The sequence below is a fragment of the Chiloscyllium punctatum genome, chromosome 32 (assembly GCF_047496795.1).
Source record: "Chiloscyllium punctatum isolate Juve2018m chromosome 32, sChiPun1.3, whole genome shotgun sequence".
Taxonomy (NCBI): Eukaryota; Metazoa; Chordata; class Chondrichthyes; order Orectolobiformes; family Hemiscylliidae; genus Chiloscyllium; species Chiloscyllium punctatum.
In genome coordinates, this window is record NC_092770.1 from 30,172,130 (window position 1) to 30,193,561 (window position 21,432).

Consider the following 21,432-nt stretch of genomic DNA (forward strand, 5'->3'; position numbering starts at 1 on the left):
CTGAGCTCCTTTCTAGCTAGCCTGTAATCCTTTAAAGCTATGCTAGATCCTTGTTTCCTCCACCTTATGTAAGCTGCCTTCTTTTTTTTGGACAAAAAGCTCCTGTTCTCGTCATCCAAGGATCCTTACTCTTACCTGTCTCAGAGGAAGAAATTCATGTGTCACTCAACAACTGCTCCTTAAGTGGTCTCCACATGTCTGCTATGCCCTGTGGAACAATTGCTCCTAGTCTATATTTCCCAACTCCTGTTGGATAGCATCATAGTTCCCTTTTCCTAATTAAATATATTCCCTCAGTAACTGCTCCTTTCCCTCTCCAATGCTATAGTAAATGTGAGGCAATTGTGGTCACTGTCACCAAAGTGTTCTCCCACCACGAGATCTGACACCTGTTCTGGCTCGTTGCCGAGCACCAGATCCAAAATGGCCTCTCCCCTCATCAGTCTGTCTACATACTGAGTATGGAACCCCTCCTGAACACCTGACAAAAATTGCTCCATTCAAACCATCTGCACTAAGGAGGTTCCAGTCGATACAGGTGACTTGAACTTTCCCAATAACCACCCTGCTACATCTACATTCTTCCAAACTCTGCTGGCCTATCAGTTCTTCAATCTCTCTACTGCTATTAGGGGGTCTATAGAAAACCCCCAATGAGGTGGCTGCTCCCTTGCTGTTCCTAACTTCCACCCATACTGACTCAGTAGACAAAGCTTCCTCAACAACCTTCATTTCTGTAGCTATGAAGCACTGATTAGCAATGCTACACCCTCTTTTTCCACCCTCCCTGATCTTTTTAAATGTTCTAAACCCTGGAATATCTAGCAACCATTCCTGTCCCTATGAAACCCATGTCTCTTATGGCCATAAGATCATAGCCCCAAATACTGATCCACACTCTAAATTCACTGCTATTTCTGACACTCCTTGCATTAAAGCAGACACTTTAACCAATCCCTTTGTTTCATCACGAGAGAAACCTTCCCGATAGATTCATTACATCCTGTCACTGCATCTACAACCACCCCATCTCAGATATACAGCTGATTCCCAACCATTTGCCAAATTAGTTTAAACCCTCCCAAACCACATGAGCAAGGGTTTACCCCTCTCACTAAACCTATGCCCTCTAGTTCTGGACTCTCCCACCCCAAGGAAAAGACATTGTCTATTTATCATATCCATGCCCTTCATGATTTTAAAGTAACCCCTCAGCCTCCAACACTCCAGGGAAAACAGCCCCAGCCTATTCAGCCTCTCCCTGTAGCTCAAATCCTCCAACTTGGCCAACATCCTTGTAAATCTTTTCTGAACCCTTTCAAGTTTCACAACATTCTTCCAATAGAAGTTAAAAATCACAACACCAAGTTATAGTCCAACAGGTTTATTTGGAAGTGCTGCTCCATCAGGTAGTTGTGGAGCAGGATAAGACAATTTATAGCAAGAGATTAGTGTCATGCAGCTGAAATGATATTTTGAACACACCTAAATTGCAGTAAAGTCTTTCATCTTTTAGAATGGGTTACAGATTTCGTATCATTAATATGTAAATCCCAGAACTTCTTTTAAGTCACATTCTCAATAACTTAAGGTTTAATACTAAAGATGACATCTCAGCTCAGACACTGCATCAAAGGTGAGAGAGTAGCTTATGTCTCCATCCTAATCTGGAGTCAGACTGGTTCCATTTCTAAAGTAGGAATTCATAAAATACTACATGGATTGACTGCCTACAGATTGTGCACTTGAGCAAAATGTATCTGCAAATACAATTCTGCAAATGCAAATTCCCTTTAGACCTTGTGTTCATGAGAGAGAAGGTCTACATGAGAGGGTGAGTGTGTTCACCTGTAGTGTGACATGAACCCAGGGTCCCAGTTGAGGCCATTCCCATGGCTACTGAGCTTGGCTATCAGCCTCTTCTCAGCCACTCTGCATTGTCACCTGCGTTGGAGATGGTCACCTGAAGATCCGAGGCAGAATGTCGGAACTGCTGAAGTGTTCCAACAACCATTCCCCCTCCAAACAGACCCTCTGGCTTATACTCCATCACACACTTGTCTATGGAATGAATTTGCATTTGAAGAATTGTATTTGCAGATACATTCCACAGTGCTTTGAGCAAAATCTGCAGGCAGTCAATCCATATAACATTTTGTAAATCTCTAACCTCACACCTTTAATGCATTGTCTGAGCTGAGATGTCACATTCTTAAAAATTTAAAACTTAAAGTTATCTCAAGAATGTGACTTAAACATAGTTCTGGGATTTACATATTAATGAACTGAACCCTGCAATTCATTCTAAAAAATGAAAGACTTAAAATCCAGGTTTGTTCAACATGTTGTTTCAGTTGCGTGACACTAACCTTTTGTTATAAGATCTGTGTGTTATGATCCTGCTCCACAGCTACCTGAAGGAGAAGCGCTCCAAAAGCTAGTACAGGGAGAGTCCCCATATCTGCAGAATTGTTTTGTGGTTTTCGTTACCTGCGGCCCAAATACATTAGAGGGAACCTTCTGGAACAGGGACCAGGGTCTGATGGGAAGGTAAATTTCCCATTCAAATGAATAGGTTCACTCCTATCCACTATAGGTCTTGGAATGGATCCCCTGCAGTACGGGGAAGGGGGAGGGTCTACTGTACTTCCAAATAAGCAGGTTTACTATAACGTGGTGTTGAGATTTTTAATTTTGTCCACCCATTCCAACCCAGTACCTCAACATAATCTGATTTACAGCATGGTCCAACTCATCCATGCGAACCAGATATCCTAACCTAATAGAACATAGAACAATACAGCACAGAACAGGCCCTTCATCCCATGATTTGTCCTAGCTGAAGCACCTATCCATGTACCTATCCAATTGCCGCTTAAAGGTCACCAATGATTCTGACTCTGCCACACCCACAGGCAGCACATTCCATGCCCCCACCACTCTCTGGTTAAAGAACCTACCCCTGACATCCCCCCCTATACCTTCCACCCTTCACCTTAAATTTATGTCCCCTTGTAACACTGTTGTACGCGGGGAAAAAGTCTGTCTACTCTATCTATTCCCCTGATCATCTTATAAACCTCTATCAAGTCACCCCTCATCCTTCTCCGTTCCAATGAGAAAAGGCCTAGCGCACTCAACCTATCCTTGTGCGACCTATTCTCCATTCCAGGCAACATCCTGGTAAATCTCCTCTGCACCCTCTCCAAAGCTTCCACATCTTTCCTAAAGTGAGGCGACCAGAACTGCACACAGTAATCCAAATGTGGCCTTACCAAGTCCTGTACAGCTGCAACATCACCTCATGACTCTTGAATTCAATCCCTCTGCTAATGAACGCTAATACACCATAGGCCTTCTTGCAAGCTCTATCCACCTGAGTGGCAACTTTCAAAGATCTATGAACATAGACCCCAAGATCCCTCTGCTCCTCCACCTTACTAAGAACCCTACCGTTAACCCTGTATTCCGCATTCTTATTTGTCCTTCCAAAATGGACAACCTCACACTTGACAGGGTTGAACTCCATCTGCCACTCCTCAGCCCAGCTTTGCATCATATCTAAGTCCCTTTGCAGCCGACAACAGCCCTCCTCACTGTCCACAACTCCACCAATCTTCGTGTCATCTACAAATTTACTGACCCACCCTTTGCCGTTTGTAATTTTTATTAATGACTTGGAAGAGGGAGTCAGAGGACCCAGAACTGATCCCTGCGGGACTCCACTTGTAACTGGGCTCCAGGCTGAATAATCATCATCTACCACCACTCTGACTTTGACCGGTTAGCCAGTTCTCTATCCAACTGGCCAAATTTCCCTCTATCCCATGCCTCCTGACTTTCTGCATAAGCCTACCATGGGAAACCTTATCAAATGCCTTCCTAAAATCCATGTACACTACATCCACTGCTCTACCCTCATCCACATGCTTGGTCACCTCCTCAAAAGAATTCAATAAGACTTGTAAGGCAAGACCTACCCCTCAAATCCGTGCTGGCTGTCCCTAATCAAGCAGTGTCTTTCCAGATACTCAAATCCTATCCCTCAGTACCCTTTCCATTACTTTGCCCACCACCGAAGTAAGACTAACTGGCCTGTAATTCCTGGGGTTATCCCTATTCCCATTTTTGAACAGGGGCACAACATTCGCCACTCTCCAGTCCCCTGGCATCACCCCTGTTGACAGTGAAGATGAAAATATCATTGCCAACGGTTCTGCAATTTCCTCTTACTTCCCACATAATCCTAGGATATATCCGGTCAGGCCCAGGGGACTTGTCTATCCTCAAGTTTTTCAAAATGCCCAACACATCTTCCTTCCTAACAAGGATCTCTTCTAGCTTACCAGTCCATTTCACACTCTCCTCTTCAATAATACGGTCCCTCATTTGTAAATACTGAAGAAAAGTACTCATTCAAGACCTTTCCTATCTCTTCCGACTCAATACACAGTCTCCCACTGTCCTTGATCGGACCTATCCTCGTTGTTGTCATTCTCAAGTTTCTCACATACGCATAAAAGGCCTTGGGGTTATCCTTGATCCTACCTGCCAAAGAATTTTCATGCCCTCTCTTAGCTCTCCTAATCCCTTTCTTCAGCTCCCTCCTGGCTATCCTGTATCCCTCCAACGCTCTGTCTGAACCTAGTTTCCTCAACCTTATATAAACCTCCTTCTTCCTCTTTACAAGACATTCAACCTCCCTCGTCAACCAAGGTTCACTCACATGACCATCTCTTTCCTGCCTGACAGGTACATACATATCAAGGACACGTCATATCTGTTCCTTGAAAAAGTTCCACATTTCAATGACATCCTTCCCTGACAGCCTATCCTCCCAATTTATGCTCCTCAGATCCTGTCTTGCAGCATTGTATTTACCCTTCCCCCCAATTGTAAAACCTACCCTGTTGCACGCACCTATCTTTCTCCATACCAACATGAAAGTCACAGAATTGTGGTCACCATCACCAAAATGCTCACCCACTAACAAGCCCATCACTTCTCCCGGTTCGTTACCAAGTACCAAATCCAATATGGCCTCCCCTCTGGTCGGACAATCTACATACCGAGTCAGAAAAGCTTCTTGGACACACTGCACAAACACCGCCCCGTCCAATCTACTTGATCTAAAGAGCTTCCAATCAATATTTGGGAAGTTGAAATCGCCCATGACTACTACCCTGTGGCTTCTGCACCATTCCAAAATCTCTTTCCCAATCGGTTTCTCCACATCTCTGCTGCTATTGGGGGGCCTATAGTAAACACCCAACAAGGTGACTGCTCCTTTCCTATTTCTGACTTCAGCCCATACTACCTCCAAAGGCAGATCCCCCTCGAACTGCCTTTCTGCAGCCGTTATACCATTTCTAATTAGCAACGCCACCCCCCCTCCTATTTTACCATCCTCCCTAATCTTACTGAAACATCTGTAAACAGGAACCTCCAACAACCATTCCTGTCCCTCTTCTATCCACGTTTCCGTGATGGCCACAACATCATGTTCCCAGGAACCGATCCACGCCTTAAGTTCACCCACCTTATTTCTGATCCTCCTTGCGTTGAAGTATACACACTTGAACCCATCTCTGTGTCCGCAAGTATTCCCTGTCAGTGCTACCTTCTCCACAGCCTCCCCACATTCTTGGACATCCTGACAAACAGCTAACCTACTTGCTGGACTACAAGTCCAGATCCCATCCCCCTGCCAAATTAGTTTAAACCCCCCCCCCCGAAGAGTGCTAGCAAACCTACTTCCCGGGATATTGGTGCCCTTCTGGTTCAGGTGCAACCCGTCCTGCTTGTACAGGTCCCACCTTCCCCAGAATGCAGTCCAATTGTCCAAATACCTGAAGCCCTCCCTCCTACACCATCCTTGCAGCCACGTGTTCAACTGCACTCTCTCCCTATTTCTTGCCTCACTGTCACGTGGCACCGGCAACAACCCAGAGATGATGACTCTGTCCATCCTAGCGTTTAGCTTCCAGCCTAACTCAGAGCTCCTGAATGACCTACCCACCCCACTTCCTACCTATGTCATTGGTGCCAATGTGCAACACGACTTCTGGCTGCACACCCTCCCCCTTAAGGACTCTGAAGGCACGGTCCGAGACGTCTTGGACCCTGGCACCCGGGAGGCAATAAGCCAACCGAGAGTCTCGCCCATGTCCACAGAACCACCTGTCTGTTCCTCTAACTATAGAGTCTCCTATAACTAGCGCTCTCCTCCTCTCTCCCTTTCCCTTCTGAGCCGGACCTCGTGCCAGAGACCCGGCCACTGCAGCTTACCCCTGCTAGGCCGCTCCCCACCCCCCCCGCCCCCACAGTATCCAAAGCGGTATACTTATTGTTGAGGGGAATGACCACAGGCGATCCCTGCACTGCCTGCTTCCTCCCCTTCCCACCTCTAACTGTTACCCAGCTACCTCTGTTCTCTGGTGTAACTATGTCCCTGTAGCTTCGATCACCCTCTCGAATAATTCTCAGTTCATCCAACTCCAGCTCCAGCTCCAGTTCCCTAACGCGTTCTGTGAAGAGCAGGAGCTGGCTGCACTTCCTGCAGGTGAAGTCAGCAGGAGCATCGGTGGTCACCCCTACCTCAAACATCCTGCAGGAGGAACATTCCACTGCCTGCGCTGCCATAACTCTACACTTAGTCTCCAAAACAAGACGACTAAGTAGCTTACCTGTTCAGCCGATTGAATCCTTTTTTTTTAAGGTTAGAGGAGGGAGGGAGGTAGGGTAGGAGACACTACACGTGTAGTGTCTTGGGTTCCTTCTCCACTCAAATAGCAATCACTTACCTTCCTGACTAGCTCTGCGCTCCGACTTCACTCCCGCCCAGCTCCCGCCGCTCTGCTGCAAAAATATAGTCCCATTTGCCAGTGCTTGGCCCATATCCCTCTGAACCTTTCCTATTCATATACCCATCCAGATGAGATTTAAATGCTCTAATTGTACCAACCTCTACCACTTCCTCTGGCAGCTCATTCCATACATGCACCACCCTCTGAAAAAAGTTGTCCCTTAGGTCTCATGTCTTTCCCCTCTCACCCTAAACCTATGCCCTCTAGTTCTGAACTCACCCATCCCAGGTAAGAGACCTTGGCCATTTATCCTATCCATGCCCCTCATTTTATAAACCTCAAAAGGTCACCCCTCAGCTTCTGATGCTCCAGGGTACACAGCCCCAGCCTGTTCAGCCTCTCCTGATAGCTCAAACCCTCCAACCTTAGAAACATCCTTGTAAATCTTTTCTGAACCCTTCCAAGTTTCACAACATCTTTCTGATTAAAAAAAAAGACATCAGAATTGCATGCAATATTCCAAAAGTGGCCTAACCAATGTCCTGTCCAACTGCAATGTGACCTCTCAACTCCTATACTTAATGGTCTGCTTTTCCTTATTGGTCAGAGCAAAAGCCTTCATTATCCTATCTACCTGCGATTCTACTTTCAAAGGAACATCATGGCTTTCTATAGGAGGGGAACTAGATGGAGGACAGGAAAACAAAGTTGTGGCTGTAACAGCTGGTCCATTGAGGTATTGGAGCTGATTTCCTTGAATCCCAGGAGCAGCAACTACTGTTTTATACGCTGTTCCATTGTTCTGGAACTTTTAAGAGGAAAAAAGAAATCAAAAACAATGGCACTAAAAAGGAGGAGGAGTCAAAGGCAGTGATCACATGGTCAGTGAATTAAAAAGAAATCTACACAGCTGTCTGACACAGCAATGAATCTGCACAGCTCCTGCTATTAGTGATTGAGTTCAAGTACCTCTGAACATCAGATTGGTCTAAGAATTACAATTTGGTTGAGATACCAGAGGCCACCTGACATCTTAAAACAAGAATGCAACTGTATTCTGGTTGGCAATGTACAATACAGGGGTTAGAATGGAAACTGCCCAATATCCTTGACACTGCTGTAATTCCCTGGCTCATTTCCCCATTTCCCACCCATCCAAACTGACAAGCAACTTTCCCTTGAGAGGTCACACGACTATTGGATAGAGAAGCTATAATCGCAATATTCCTATTCCACAAAAGAATGCAAGATTAAAGAGAAAATAAACAAATTAGCTGGCAGTGCCAAGATCTACAGAACACTATAAACTGAGTGCATAGAAAAATACCATTGACTTCCTTTAGGATTTGTTTCATAGCTGTTTGAAGAGAGATTTCTTAGAACCCCTAAACACAAATTCTTATGTCATTGCGTTCTGAGAGATAATGAGTAGCTACTATTTCAACCCTTCGCACCCAGATTCTTGTTACTGAAACAATCACTGTCTCAGTTGCCAGAACACTTAACTCCTTTTGTTTGAGCAGCAAGGTAAGTATCTACCCTATTATTCAGTCTTGCCCTGAAATACAGTAGTGAGGACATCTTGTATATCACCATGTCGGCAGATGTATATCTATATCCATAGACATTAGAAAGCAAAAGTAAGCCATTCAGCCCATTGAGCCTGTCCTGCCTTTCAATAAGCTCATGGCTAATCTGATTGCAGCCCCTTCCCGAAAACAGTTTACCCCCTTGCTTAAGAATAGCTGATCCATCTCTCCCTTTGAAATATTGGAAGACACTTTCCAGAAAAAAAAGGAGTTCCAAAGACTTTTAAACCTCAAAACTTTTACCTCTTGTTTTCAATGGTGACTCCTATATCCTCTCATTAAACAAGGGAGAATTTTCTCCACATCTACCCTGTCAAGGCTCCTCAGGATCTTAATTTTCAACCATCTCCTAATCTCTAAATTAGAAAAGTCTAGCCTGCCAACTTTTCCAATAAGATAATTCTAACTCATTTCAGATATGGGTCTAGTGAATCATTTGGGTGCCTCCAAAATATTTACATTTTCTTAATGGAGGTGAATACTACTGTACAAAGATTCCAGATGTATAGTCACCAGTGACCTGTACAGTTTAAAAAGACTACAACTGAAGTAGTTTTTATTGACTCCTTCAGGATGAGGATGTTTTATTTTAAACAAATATTGAAATAAACAAATTGCTGGAGAACTCAGGTCTGGCAGCATCTGTGGAAAGAAGGTAGAGTTAGTGTTTCAAGTTCAGTTCTGAAGGGTCATTAGACCCAAAACATTAACTCGGCAAAAGGGAGGACTGCAGATGCTGGAAAACAGTCTAGATTAGAGTGGTGCTGGAAAAAGCACAGCAGGTCAGGCAGTGTTCGAGGTAGCAGGAAAATTGACATTTCGGGCAAAAGCCCTTCATCAGGATTGAAGGCAGGGAGCCTCCAGGGTGGGGAGATAAATGGGAGGGGGGGTGGGTGGGGCTGAGGAGAAGATAGCAAATAGTACAATGGGTAGATGGGGGTGGGGATGGGGATGAAGGTGATAGGTCAGAGGGGAGGGTGGAGTGGATGGGTGGGAAGGAAGATTGGCAGGTAGGACAAGTCATGAGGACGGTGTTGAGCTGGAAGGTTGGAACTGGCGGGGGGGGCGCGGCGGTGGCAGGGGAAGAGAGAAATGAGGAAACTGGTGAAGTCCATATTGATGCCATGGGATTGAAGTGTTGGGAGGCGTTCTTCCTCCAGGTGTCATTTGGTGAGGGAGTGATGGTGGAGGCGGCGCAGAACCTGCATGTCCTCGGCAGAGTGGGAGGGGAGTTGAAATGTTGGGCCACAGGGTGGCGTGGTTGATTGGTGCGGGTGTTCCAGAGATGTTCCCTAAAGCGCTCTGCGAGAAGGCGTCTAGTCTTCCCAGTGTAGAGCAGATCGCATTGGGAGCAACGGATACAACAAATGACATTGGCGGATGTGTCCAGGAAACTTTGATGGATGTGGAAGGCTCCTTTGGGGCCTTGGATGGAGGTGGTGTGAGCACAGGTTTGTTTCTCTCTACAAATGTTGCCAGACCTGCTGTGTTTCTCCTGCATTCATATGTTGATGACATAGTTTGTGCATCTTCACTTGCCTTGAGAAGATGGCAGCAATTCATCTCAAAGCATGCAACCATTTGTAATAACATAATACAATCAAGTTGCTTGTTGGGCCATTTCAGAGGTGACTTGAGTCAGAGGCTAAGCAAGGTAATGGCTGTAGATTTTCTTGCTTACCAAGGAAACAATAGTGCAAACTCCAAGAACAAAACCAACTTAATGGCTAGTTGTGTTTAAATTCAACTGCAATGTTAAATTTGTCTTATGTTCATTAGTCATGTATGATCATAAAACTACACTTGTCAGTTCAGGTGGAACTAAATTCCATGGAAAATAATTTGAAGGTAGTGTATTAAACAACATTTATTCACCCATTGGCTGGCTATTTATCCTAATTACTTTGTAGGATTTTAGTGAATATTAGCATTTATGTTTGTCTAAGAAGCAGTAGAGTAGATTACTTACTTACTCAGTGTGGAAACAGGCCCTTCAGCCTAACAAGTCCACACCGACCCTCTGAAGAGCAACCCACCCAGACCCATTCCCCTACATTTGGGCCCTTCACCTAACACTACAGGCAATTTAGCATGGCCAATTCACCTAACCGGCACATTTTTGGACTGTGGGGGGAAACCAGAGCAAACCCACGCAGACAGTTGCCTGAGGTGGGAATTGAACCCAGGTCTCTGGCGCTGTGTGGCAGCAGTGTATCTGCACTTCAAAATAATTACATCGATTAAACACAGCCAGAGCGAGCGCAAGAGCGAAACAAATGTATATCAGGATTTATAGAAGTAACAGCCCACTTCAAACATTCAGGGCTGTAAAACTCAAGAGGACAAATAAGCAACAAGAGAGAAGCACAACTAAGCTGCAGCAATTCCAGGCCACCACTCATTACCATCTTTAAGGACAACTAGGGACAGGCAATAAATGCTGGGACAGCCATTAACACCCACATCCCACAAAAGGAATTTAAAAAGTTTTCTGGGCATCAGCTGGTGACAAGGAATATCAGGTTTCATGTTGTCGCCAGTCTGTTTAGGAGACACCGGTACAGAAACTTCAATCTATTGATTCACATATGCACATTGTATGTCATAGTTTAAGACTTAATTGGTGGTAAATTAATCTTGCTGTTGGTCAAGTGCTTTCAAGTTATGTGCCATGAGTTTCAGACTTTAAACTCTTTCTCCAAGAGACCATCTACAAAGAGTTGGACCGTGGACAGAGCTGCTTAATTTTAAAATCATTCATTACCAAATATAACCTGTTTATCTTCTTAGCAAAATAACCCTATATTGTTTTTCAACTTTCTCCCTCAATGATAGATATTAAACATTGAATACATTTTGGTAGCTTATAGCCAAGATAAATCTATTTGTGGATGCTTGTATTTTGGTTTTGAAAAGCTAACCTTTTGCACTGATTAGTTATTTTTACCACTAACAAAACATTGGCAGTAAAGTTAATACTTTTGGGAGTCAGTTGATTGGACAGCTGGCTTGTAATGCAAACTGATACCATCTGAGTGGGTTCAATTCCCAGATTGCCTGGTGTTATCATAAAGGACTCTCCTTCAGAATCTCTCTCCTTGCCCTTGATTAAACCACCACTTGTCTCCTGGGGTGGAAGACTCTGCCCACTTTACCTTTCATTGTAACAGTACTTCAAGTCTCTGAGCAATGCCCTTTCAAGCTTCCCATTCAATGCTTCTCATCAATATCCATCCCTTTCTCCCTCAGATCATCCCATTCAATGTTGTCCTCCTCTCCCCATCCCATTTACACCACACGCTGCATCCAAAAGGCTAATTTGGAAGACCCCACACATCCCCCTCAAACTCTTCTCCCTCCTGCCATCTGGTGGAGGGTACTGGAGCATTCGGTCTCTCACGGCCTGACTGTGCAACAGTTTCTCCCCTTGAGCCACCAGGCTCCTTAACACCGTAAGATCGGATACTTTCCCATCTGAAATTCTTTGTTCTAGCAGTAATTTGAAGTCATGCAATGTATATTAGTTAGCATTCTTTTATTATACTAATTTGTACACCACTGTCCTGATGTGTCAGGAATTACTGTGCTGTCTTGTGTTTTCCACTTCTTAAGCACTTTATGTCATCCTGTGTATGATAGTGTGGTTTGTGCTGTCCATGCAGCACCTTGGTCGTGGAGGAATGCTGTCATTTTTTTTACTGTATCAGTTGTACATGATAGAAGTGACAAATAAAGCTACTCTTGATTCACCTAGACTCCTTGGCCCAAGCCCATTTGTTACTCCCTCTCTCTCATGATGTCGACATCTTATCACCCTCACCCCTTCTTCAATCCTCCCAGCCAAAGTAAACTTTGTCAGGTTCCCCTCAACGTCTGTTGTATTGCTCTCCTCCACACCCCACCATGTTCTCCAAATCCCCTGCCACCACCAACTATTGCTAACTATTGGATGGTTAGGCCATTTATACCCTTAAGTGTTGCTGTCCCATGTACAGCCTGTCTGTCTCTGCTATAATATACCTTTCAGCTGCATTCCAAAAAGGAGATTAGAAAATTGCTGCTGTTTGTCAACTAAGTGGAGGAATATTTAGAAGGGATGCTAAACAGACGCAATTCAGAAAAAAAAAAAATCACATTTACTTTACAGTTGCCTACTTCCAAAACTGCCACTGAATTTACTCAAAGAGGGCATGGCAGGGTAAGGTCCTTAAACAAGCAGCAAACAAGGTCACAACTCAAACACCAGGTTATAGTCCAACAGGTTTACTTGAAATCACAAGGAAAAACCTGATGAAGGAGCAGTGCTCCGAAAGCTTGTGATTTCAAATAAATCTGTTGGGACCATAACCTGGTGTTGTGACTTCCGAGTTAATCCACCCTAGTCCAACACCAGCACCTCCTCACCAAAGAAATAAAGCAGGTTGCAATCCACTGACATTAAAAAAGTTCTTGTGGTATAGTGGTAGTATCCCTGCCTCTGAGCCAGGAGACAACGTTTCAATTCCCACCTGCTCCAGAGCTTTTTTTTGGGGTTGGGGGTGTTCAAAGTATCTGAACAGGTGATTAGAAAACATCCAACACTTAAATGAGTAAACCTACATTGTCTTAATCAGAAATATCCCACAGACTTGAAAAATAAACTTTATATAAAAAAAGTCAGTGCCCAATTGCAAACAGGTTCTACTCTGGAGAATATTTGAGTTGATTGTAACTAAGTTGGAACACATTGCAGGACAGTGTAAAGGAGCCATTTGTAATCATGGGGAATGTTGCTCTGTCAGATCATTAAAATTAAACCAGTATGAGATGAGATTACAGTTACAATTACAGCATCCAAAGGTAAGAGTCTTGTAAACCAGGGAACCCTACCCTACCCATATATACTAAACAGTTAGATGAATAGCACTTGCACAGCATGGTTTATTTGCATTGTGCATTTGCACAGCATTGTGCAGTTACAATTCTTAAGATTTCTGATACTATGATGATTGGGATTATTTACCTCAGTCAGTTCGACAAATATGCCACGGATCACAGGAAATTAATTGAATTCTCTGCGGTTCTTACTGATCTCAGTGATAAGACTCCTTTTAGATGCCTCAGAAAGGGGGTTGATAAGCATTTATTGCCTATCCTAATATCCCCAAAGGATAGTTAAGAGGACAAATAAGAATGATAGATTTCCATCTTTAAAAAGTTGAAAATCACAACACCAGGTTATAGTCCAACAGGTTTATTTGGAAGCACTAGCTTTCAAAGCACTGCTCTTCATCAGGTGGTTGTGGTGCTCCATCAGGTGAAGGAGCAGCACTCCAAAAAACTAGAGCTTCCAAATAAACCTATTGGACTATAGCTTGGTGTTGTGGGACTTTCACCTTTGTACACCCCAGTCCAACACCAGCATCTCCAAATCTTAACTTCCTTAAAAATGAAGTGAACCAGATGGATTTTTTAAAACCAGTCACAAATAGTTAGGTGGGCACCAGTCTGACTATTATTAAACCCTCATACCCAATTCACATGTAATGGGATTCAAACCCATTGCTTTGAAAGACTGGAGCATTGACATTCCCATCACATATCAACTTTCTCTTCCAAGTGAAACTGAGCGCTGACTTTAAAGTGATAAGTTAATGCAGGTCAGTAAACAAAATTCGCAAGCGATTACTTAACTCAGCATATTTCAAAATATAGGCAGTTTGCAAAGAAGTATTTTCGCAGAGAAGTGAAATTCTCGCAGAGTGCAACAGCACATTACAAGTAACTTTTTTAAACCCATTGCTAACACACTCAGTCAAACCCCCCTCAGCGTTTTCTGTACAAACCCACCAGTTACAGATGTCCCGACACTGTAGAGGTGGGTAATTGATGAGTAGTTCGTGTTGATATCTCGTAAAAACGACTCCAATTCCTTTGTATTGTGGTATTTAAATTCCAGTGCGGCGGTTTGGGGAATAATTATCCAAATCCACAAAAACTTTAAGGTGCGGAGCATCTTTCAAAAGGCTCTCTGAAAGAAACAGTAACATCAGTTACAAATCTAGCCGCTGTCAAACATTCAGTTACGAGAAATATCCGTGATCTTATTTTTTTTTTGAACAGCAAAACTGTTTAGAGCCTTCGCTAAGTTCTAAAACGGGGAATGCACGCGCTAAAGGGCAACCAGGGAAGACCCATTCCTTACGTGGACGAATCGTTCCAGATGCCTGAAATAAACACAGAGCTCACATTACTGAGCAGTTTCTGTTATTTATCGCTTTGAAAGGCACACGGCGCCTCTCCGATTGGCCAACAGGCGTTGGCCTTTTTTGATGGACAGCAGAAAGAGCCATTGAACAGTTTCAATTGGTTTTATACCTTCAGCTGAACGCCAATCAGCAACACAGGAGGGGGATCCTGCAGTCTGTACCCACCCCCTGAATCCGCCTTTGTCTCTGGGATTGGGTATCTGGGTTTGCCAGTGGGGATAGGGGGTGATGACAGTGCCATGAATAGGTGTAATCTTTCAGCTCTTCCCCCTGGACAGTCACCCCCTTCAGCAACAACTCCAGCTCGATGATAATAATACCTCATACTGTCAACATACAGCCAATGCTGCAAATCTGATGGGAATGTAGTAAGAACATGCTGGAAACACTCAAGGCCAGGGAGGATAGAAAAGTCAACATTTCAGACGGAGAAAGTCAGGAGTCGTCCAGCACCTGGTGAAGAAGCAGCTTTACAAAAACTTGTGATTGCAAATAAACCTGTTGGGCTATACCCGTGTAACTCCTGTCATTGTCCATCCCAGTCCATACTGGTACTTCCACGTCATTTTAGATAGATGGCCTCAATTCAGCACTTTTAATTTGTATGTAACTTCATTTTTTTTAGTTCAATCAAGGGATGCAGGTATCACTGGCCAAGCCTAATCATCCAGCCGACAGTTAACAATCAACCACATTGCTGTGAGTCTGAGACCAGGTAAGGATGGCAGTTTCCTTCCCTGAAGGACATTAGTGAACCAGATGGGCTTTTCCAACAATTGGCAATGGATTGATGGTCATCATTAGACTCTTAATTACAGGATTTATTTTTCATTGAATTTGAGTTCCGCCATCTGTCGTGTTGGGATTTGAACCAGGGTTCCCAGAATGTTACCTGGGTGTCTGGATTCCTGGCACAAAACCGCATTACACCTCAAAAAGGGCACTTCAGTAAAAGCAAATTTCTGGATGGTGGGAGTCTGAATCGAATCTGAAGCTGATGTTTGTGTGGAGAAGCAGAGCTAACATTGCGAGTCAGTGTGACTGTTCTTCAGCAGAGCAAGGTTCCAAAGGAGAGTTGTAATGGATTCTGTCCCACAGATGCTGTCAGACCCACAGAGGTTCACCAGTATTGTCTGTGTTTATTACACTTCAGCGCCTCCATTGTCATTTTATTAATTTTTAATTACTCCTGGGATGTGGGAGTCGCTGGCTGGACCAGTATTTATTGCCTGTTCCTAGTTACCCTTAGAAAAGTAGGGGGTCGGTTAGCTCAGCTGGCTGGAGGGCATGGTTTTACGATCTAGAGTGATGCTAACAGCGTAGGGTCAATTCCTGCTGCTGGTCGAGGTTACCCATAAGAAATGGGCACAGGAATAGGCCATTCGGCCCCTTGACCCAGCTGCACCATTCAATAGGACCATGGCTGATTCGACATTTCTGCCCTTACCTCTTGAATCCTGGATTCTCGAATTTCACTGGAGAGAGTTCAGAGAAGGTTGACCTGGATGATCCCTGGGATGGGGGGATTGTCATATGAGCAAAGGCCAAGCAGGTTGGGATTCTACTCACTGGGATTTGGAGGAATGAGAGGTGGCCTCATTGAAACATAGAGGATTCTTAATGGACAGCAAGGACTGCAGTCTGGAAGTCAGACTCAATGGATGTGAAGCAGATAGAGTACAGGACAGCAGGTCAGACAGCATCTGAGCAGCAGAAATGTCAATGTTTTGGGCTGAAACCCTTTGTCAGGATGAGTCTGACTTGCTGTACTCTTCCAGCTTCTCATCTATTGACTCAGGATTCCTAAGAGGATTGACAGGGTAAAAGCTGAGAGAATGTTTCCCCTTGTGCAAGATGGTAGGACCAGAGGGCACAATCTCAGAATAAAAGGGCACCAATTTAAGACTGAGATGGGGAGGAATTTCTTCTGTCAGAGGGTTCTGAGTCTTTGGAACTCCTCTCCACAGAGACTATGTGTACTCGGAAGAACTTTCCTCAATGTCTCCTCTTACCTGGGATTTAGTGACCCTCATGTTAAACTCTCTATCAGTCGTCTCTCTGTAATGAGGGAGAGGGACTATGGGGACTTCTCCTTTCCCTGGAGAAGGCGGACGGGAGCCGCCTTCATGAACCACTGCAATTTTGTTAAGCTTCTGATTTCTGCCTCTGGCCTGCTTGTGCAACTGTTATAATTTATCCAGCTCAGTTTCTGGTTAGAAAACGTTTAGGCGTTCAGATGAAAATCAAAGGGGTTACACAAAGACTAATGTGATATTCTGTCTAAAATTAATCTCAAAATTTAGTTGTCATTACTTCAGAAATTACTAAGAGGGGTTTCTGAGGAGGTAAAGGAACATAGCTCAGATCCATCTACCTCAACATTGCTATGGCGCCGATATCACTATCCCTGACATCGAGTGCTTTCCCCTATGCCACATTTCCTCCGGTAACCCCATTTCAAGGTTTGATCATTGTTGTGATTCTTTAAAGAGTCAGAGGTCATTTGAAATCACAAGCTTTCAGAGCACTGCTCCTTTTCAAGTCAGGCTCCTTTATCAATCCCGCTGACCAAGGAGCAGTGCTCTGAAAGCTTGTGATTTCAAATAAACCAGTTGGACTATAACCTGATGTCATGTGACTTCTGACTTGTTCCCCCCCCAGTCCAACACCGGCACCTCCACGTCATTCCTTAAGGAGGGCAGGGCTGGTTTCGAGCGAGAGAAGAGCAGGTTCTTTCAGCCCCTGACCCATACTTTGACAAGTCCAGCCATGTGTTATCCTGACCATGCTGGCTTTCTGCCACTCTCTGCATTAACGTTATCATCACACACTGTGCCCATCCTGGTTCATAGGGCAGCAGTTTCTCTTTCAGTAATATACTCCATTCACAAAAGCTATGACAGTACCAGCAGTTCAAGTTTGTCCTTATATAAATAAAAGTAAAATAGTGCAGATGCTAGAAATCAGAAATAAAAACAGAAATAAAAATCAGAAATGATGACAATGTTAGTGTATGGGGGTCTATTGGGGGGGGAGAGGGTGATGATAGCATTAGTGTGTGGGTGTCTATCAGGGTGAGAGGGTGATGAGTGTTAGTGTGTGGGTGTCTATCAGGGTGAGAGGGTGATGACAATGTTAGTGTGTGGGTATCTATCAAGGTGAGAGGGTGATGACAGTGTTAGTGTGTGGGTGTCTATCAGGGTGAGAGGGTGATGATAGTGTTAGTGTGTGGGTGTCTATCAGGGTGAGAGGGTGATGATAGTGTTAGTGTGTGGGTGTCTATCAGGGTGAGAGGGTGATGATAGTGTTAGTGTGTGGGTGTCTATCAGGGTGAGAGGGTGATGATAGTGTTAGTGTGTGGGTGTCTATCAGGGTGAGAGGGTGATGATAGTGTTAGTGTGTTGGTGTCTATCAGGGTGAGAGGGTGATGATAGTGTTAGTGTGTTGGTGTCTGTCAGGGTGAGAGGGTGATGACAGTGTTAGTGTGTGGGTGTCTATCAGGATGAGAGGGTGATGATAGTGTTAGTGTGTGGATGTCTATCAGGATGAGAGGGTGATGACAGTGTTAGTCTGTGGGTGTCTATCAGGGTGAGAGGGTGATGATAGTGTTAGTCTGTGGGTGTCTATTGGGGGCAGAAGGGGATGATACTGTTAGTATGTGGGTTGTCTATTGGGGGGAGTGGGTGATGACAGTGTTAGTGTGTGGGTGTCTATCAGGGTGAGAGGGTGATGACAGTGAGAGGGTGTGTTGGTGCAAGTGTGTGTTAGGGAGAAGAGTTGACTACAGTGGCATGTTTGATGTGGAGTTGACTGGATTACTCTGTGTGTGTGTGTGTGTGTGTGTGTGTGAGAGATGGGGAGATGGCTTCCACTTAGCGTTGATTGGGAGAAGCTGGTCCCACTCATAATGAGAGGACATTTGATTTAAAATCAGGTTAAAGCTACTGTAGTTCATCTCTCCTTTTAGAGAGCAATAGCTCTTTAATTTGAGGGCATTAGACCTTAGGTTAGGTATGAGCTTGAGGGTCCTTCATGGGAACTGCTAGCAATATACGAATTGCTGGACTGTTGGTATCATTCTGAATCACAAACCAGCCATTAAGTCAACTCTGATAATTGGATTTGTCTGCATTCCGATCTTTGATGTCAGTCGGCCTTCAGTGAACATTGGTGTGATCTTGCTGAACGGTCAATCTGAATGAAAACACCAGTAGTGTCCCTGACTCCTGCCAAGGTTCATTAGTGAAATCCCTCAAGAGTGGGAGGGCGTGGACACTACCATGGTTCCAGTAGATTCAATGCTCCCTCCATAAGGAGAATCCAAGTCCCAGTCTAACTGCAGCAGAATAAATATTGTGCAAAATTTACAATGTTGCAACATAAAGATATTTATGAGTGTTTATCTACATCGTTAAGCGAGTCACTAGGAGTTGGAGACGGTGAGTCAGATGGGCTGGAAACATTTGCTAGATTTTTTTTTAGATTACTTACAGTGTGGAAACAGGCCCTTCGGCACAACAAGTCCACACTGATCCGCAACCCACCCAGACCCATTCCCCTACACCTAACACTACGGGCAATTTAGCATGACCAATTCACCTGACCTGCACATTTTTGGACTGTGGGAGGAAACCAGAGCACCCAGAGGAAACCCACGCAGACACGGGGAGAATGTGCAAACTCCACATAGACAGTCGCCTGAGGTGGGAATTGAACCCGGGTCTCTGGCGCTGTGAGGCAGCAGTGCTAACCACTGTGCCACCCACTTTGATAATACTCTAAAAAACTTGTCAGAATGCAGGCAGAAGGCTGGTGAGTCCCAGTATGTGCTTTCAGACAAAGTATGGGATCATTATCAGAAAATCTTTCTCCAGCACAATCCTAACAGTAGTGATAGCCTTGAGGGAAAGCAGCAGACTCAGAGTGATTGGGCATTGCATAGAAATTTAATGCAATTAGTGACAGTTAAGATCTCTCCAATGATAGCACAATGGAGGGCAGATTGGAAAATCAAAATAGGAAGTGACAATATCAGAATAGAAAGGTGAATATTACATCCAGCCTGCCATTGATAGTGAGGAAAATTTGAGAGTCCATTATAAAAGATATAATCACAGAGTACTTGGAGAATAGTGGGAGGATCAGGTAGAATCAGCATGGATTTACGAAAGGGAAATTATACTAGATCAATCTTTTGGAAATCATTGATGTGGGATATAGGTAAAGTAGTGTTACTTCTGCAATCATAATTACTTTTGCAAGGTAAATGAACTCACACCAGTGTATAATTGTTTCAACCAAGAGCTGAGTCAACAAGAATGAAAACTATGTGAAGGAAATACATAATTGCTTTTGTATTAGCTAAAATGTGCATGCAAGAATGAAATGTGCCTGCAAACAATGGTAGATGTTACAGACAAGTAGATAAGGTGCTGTGAGGGGAGCGGGTTAAGCTAGATATGCCTGTACAAACAGTAGTTATAAGCATCTATTTCCCGCTTCTGCAAAAACAAGAACAAACCACAATCAAGAAGTCATGAGGTCATAACAAGTAAAGGAAACGGATGGTAGTGAAGGAGGATATACCTAACAATGGACCACAGAGGGAGGTGGTCAAACGGCCTTGTGAGGCCAAAAATAAGCATTTTGTCACAGACAGGGCCGGATAGGGCAAGAGATAAACAAGAGTAATGGGCGCCTGTCTTAGAGAAGTGGGAGATGTAAACAGGGAAGGAGCAATGGGTGGAGAGAAGGGAAACAAATTACATAAGTATGTGTACAAGTTGAATTCAGTGTGTGTGTGTGTGTGAGACTGCCTTTGTACACAGTAGACATCACACCCTCTTGCAAGAGCAAAATAAATGACACTACAGATTCAGATCTTGTCTCGGACTGAAATTATTGAAGTGAGTGAGCTTCGTTTCTCACAATTGAGGATGTAACTCTTAGTGTCGATGAGAAAGAGCCAATGGGTGAAGTTTACTTAGATTTTCAGAAGGCTTTCATCAAAGTCCTACTTAAGAGATTAGTTGTAAAATTACAATGCGTGTGATTTGGCATAGTGTACTGACTTGAATAGAGAACGAGTTAGTAGGCACGAAATTAGGAGTAGAGATAGGTGGGTCTTTATCCAAATGGCAGGCAGTGGGATGCCACAGAGAACAGTGCTTGGACCCGAGCTATTCACCATATAAATTAATCATTCAGATGAGGGAAATAAATGTAATATCTCTAAGAGTGAGCTGTGAGGAGGATGCAGAGATGATTCAGTGTGATTTGGACAGGCTAGGTGAGTGGGCAAATGCATGGCAGATGCAATGTAATGTGGATAGATGTAAGGTTATCCACTTTGGAAGCAAAATCAGAGAGGCAGATTATTACCTAGAAGGCTCTAAATTGAGTTCAGAAGTCACATAATACCAGGTTAGAGTCCAACAGGTTTATTTGTAACCACAGGATTTCGGAGCGCTGCCCCTTCAGGTGAAGTGATAAAGAAATCTGACCTGACAAAGAGGCAGCGCTCTGAAAGCTTGTGGTTTCAAAAGAATACCTGTTGGACCATAACCTAGTGTCATGTGACCTCTGACCTAGTCTACCCCAGTCCAACATCGGCAACTCCACATCATAGCTGTAAGTTGAAGATGGGAATGTGCAATGAGACCAGGATGTCCTCCTACATCGGTTGCTGAAAGTCAGCGTGCAGGTGTAACAGGTGGTCAAGAAAGCAAACAATACATTGGTCTTCATAGCAGGAGGATTTGAGTACAGGGGCAGGGATGTCTTGCTGCA

The 21,432-nt window shown here is 44.1% G+C and overlaps 1 protein-coding gene across 2 annotated transcripts in view; it reads right to left on the bottom strand.

Annotated features, from left to right (window-relative positions):
* Window positions 1-14,652, bottom strand: part of LOC140458015 (carboxypeptidase M-like) — a 79,765-nt gene extending 65,113 nt beyond the window's left edge. For both annotated transcript variants that reach the window (XM_072551974.1, XM_072551973.1), the window contains exons 1-2: window positions 14,580-14,652; window positions 14,225-14,405 (exon numbers count right to left, since the gene is read on the bottom strand). In XM_072551974.1, coding sequence (XP_072408075.1) covers window positions 14,225-14,390 — 166 coding nt within the window. In that variant the 5' untranslated portion in view covers window positions 14,391-14,405; window positions 14,580-14,652. The remainder of the gene's footprint in view (window positions 1-14,224; window positions 14,406-14,579) is intronic.
* Window positions 14,653-21,432: the final 6,780 nt, after the last annotated feature.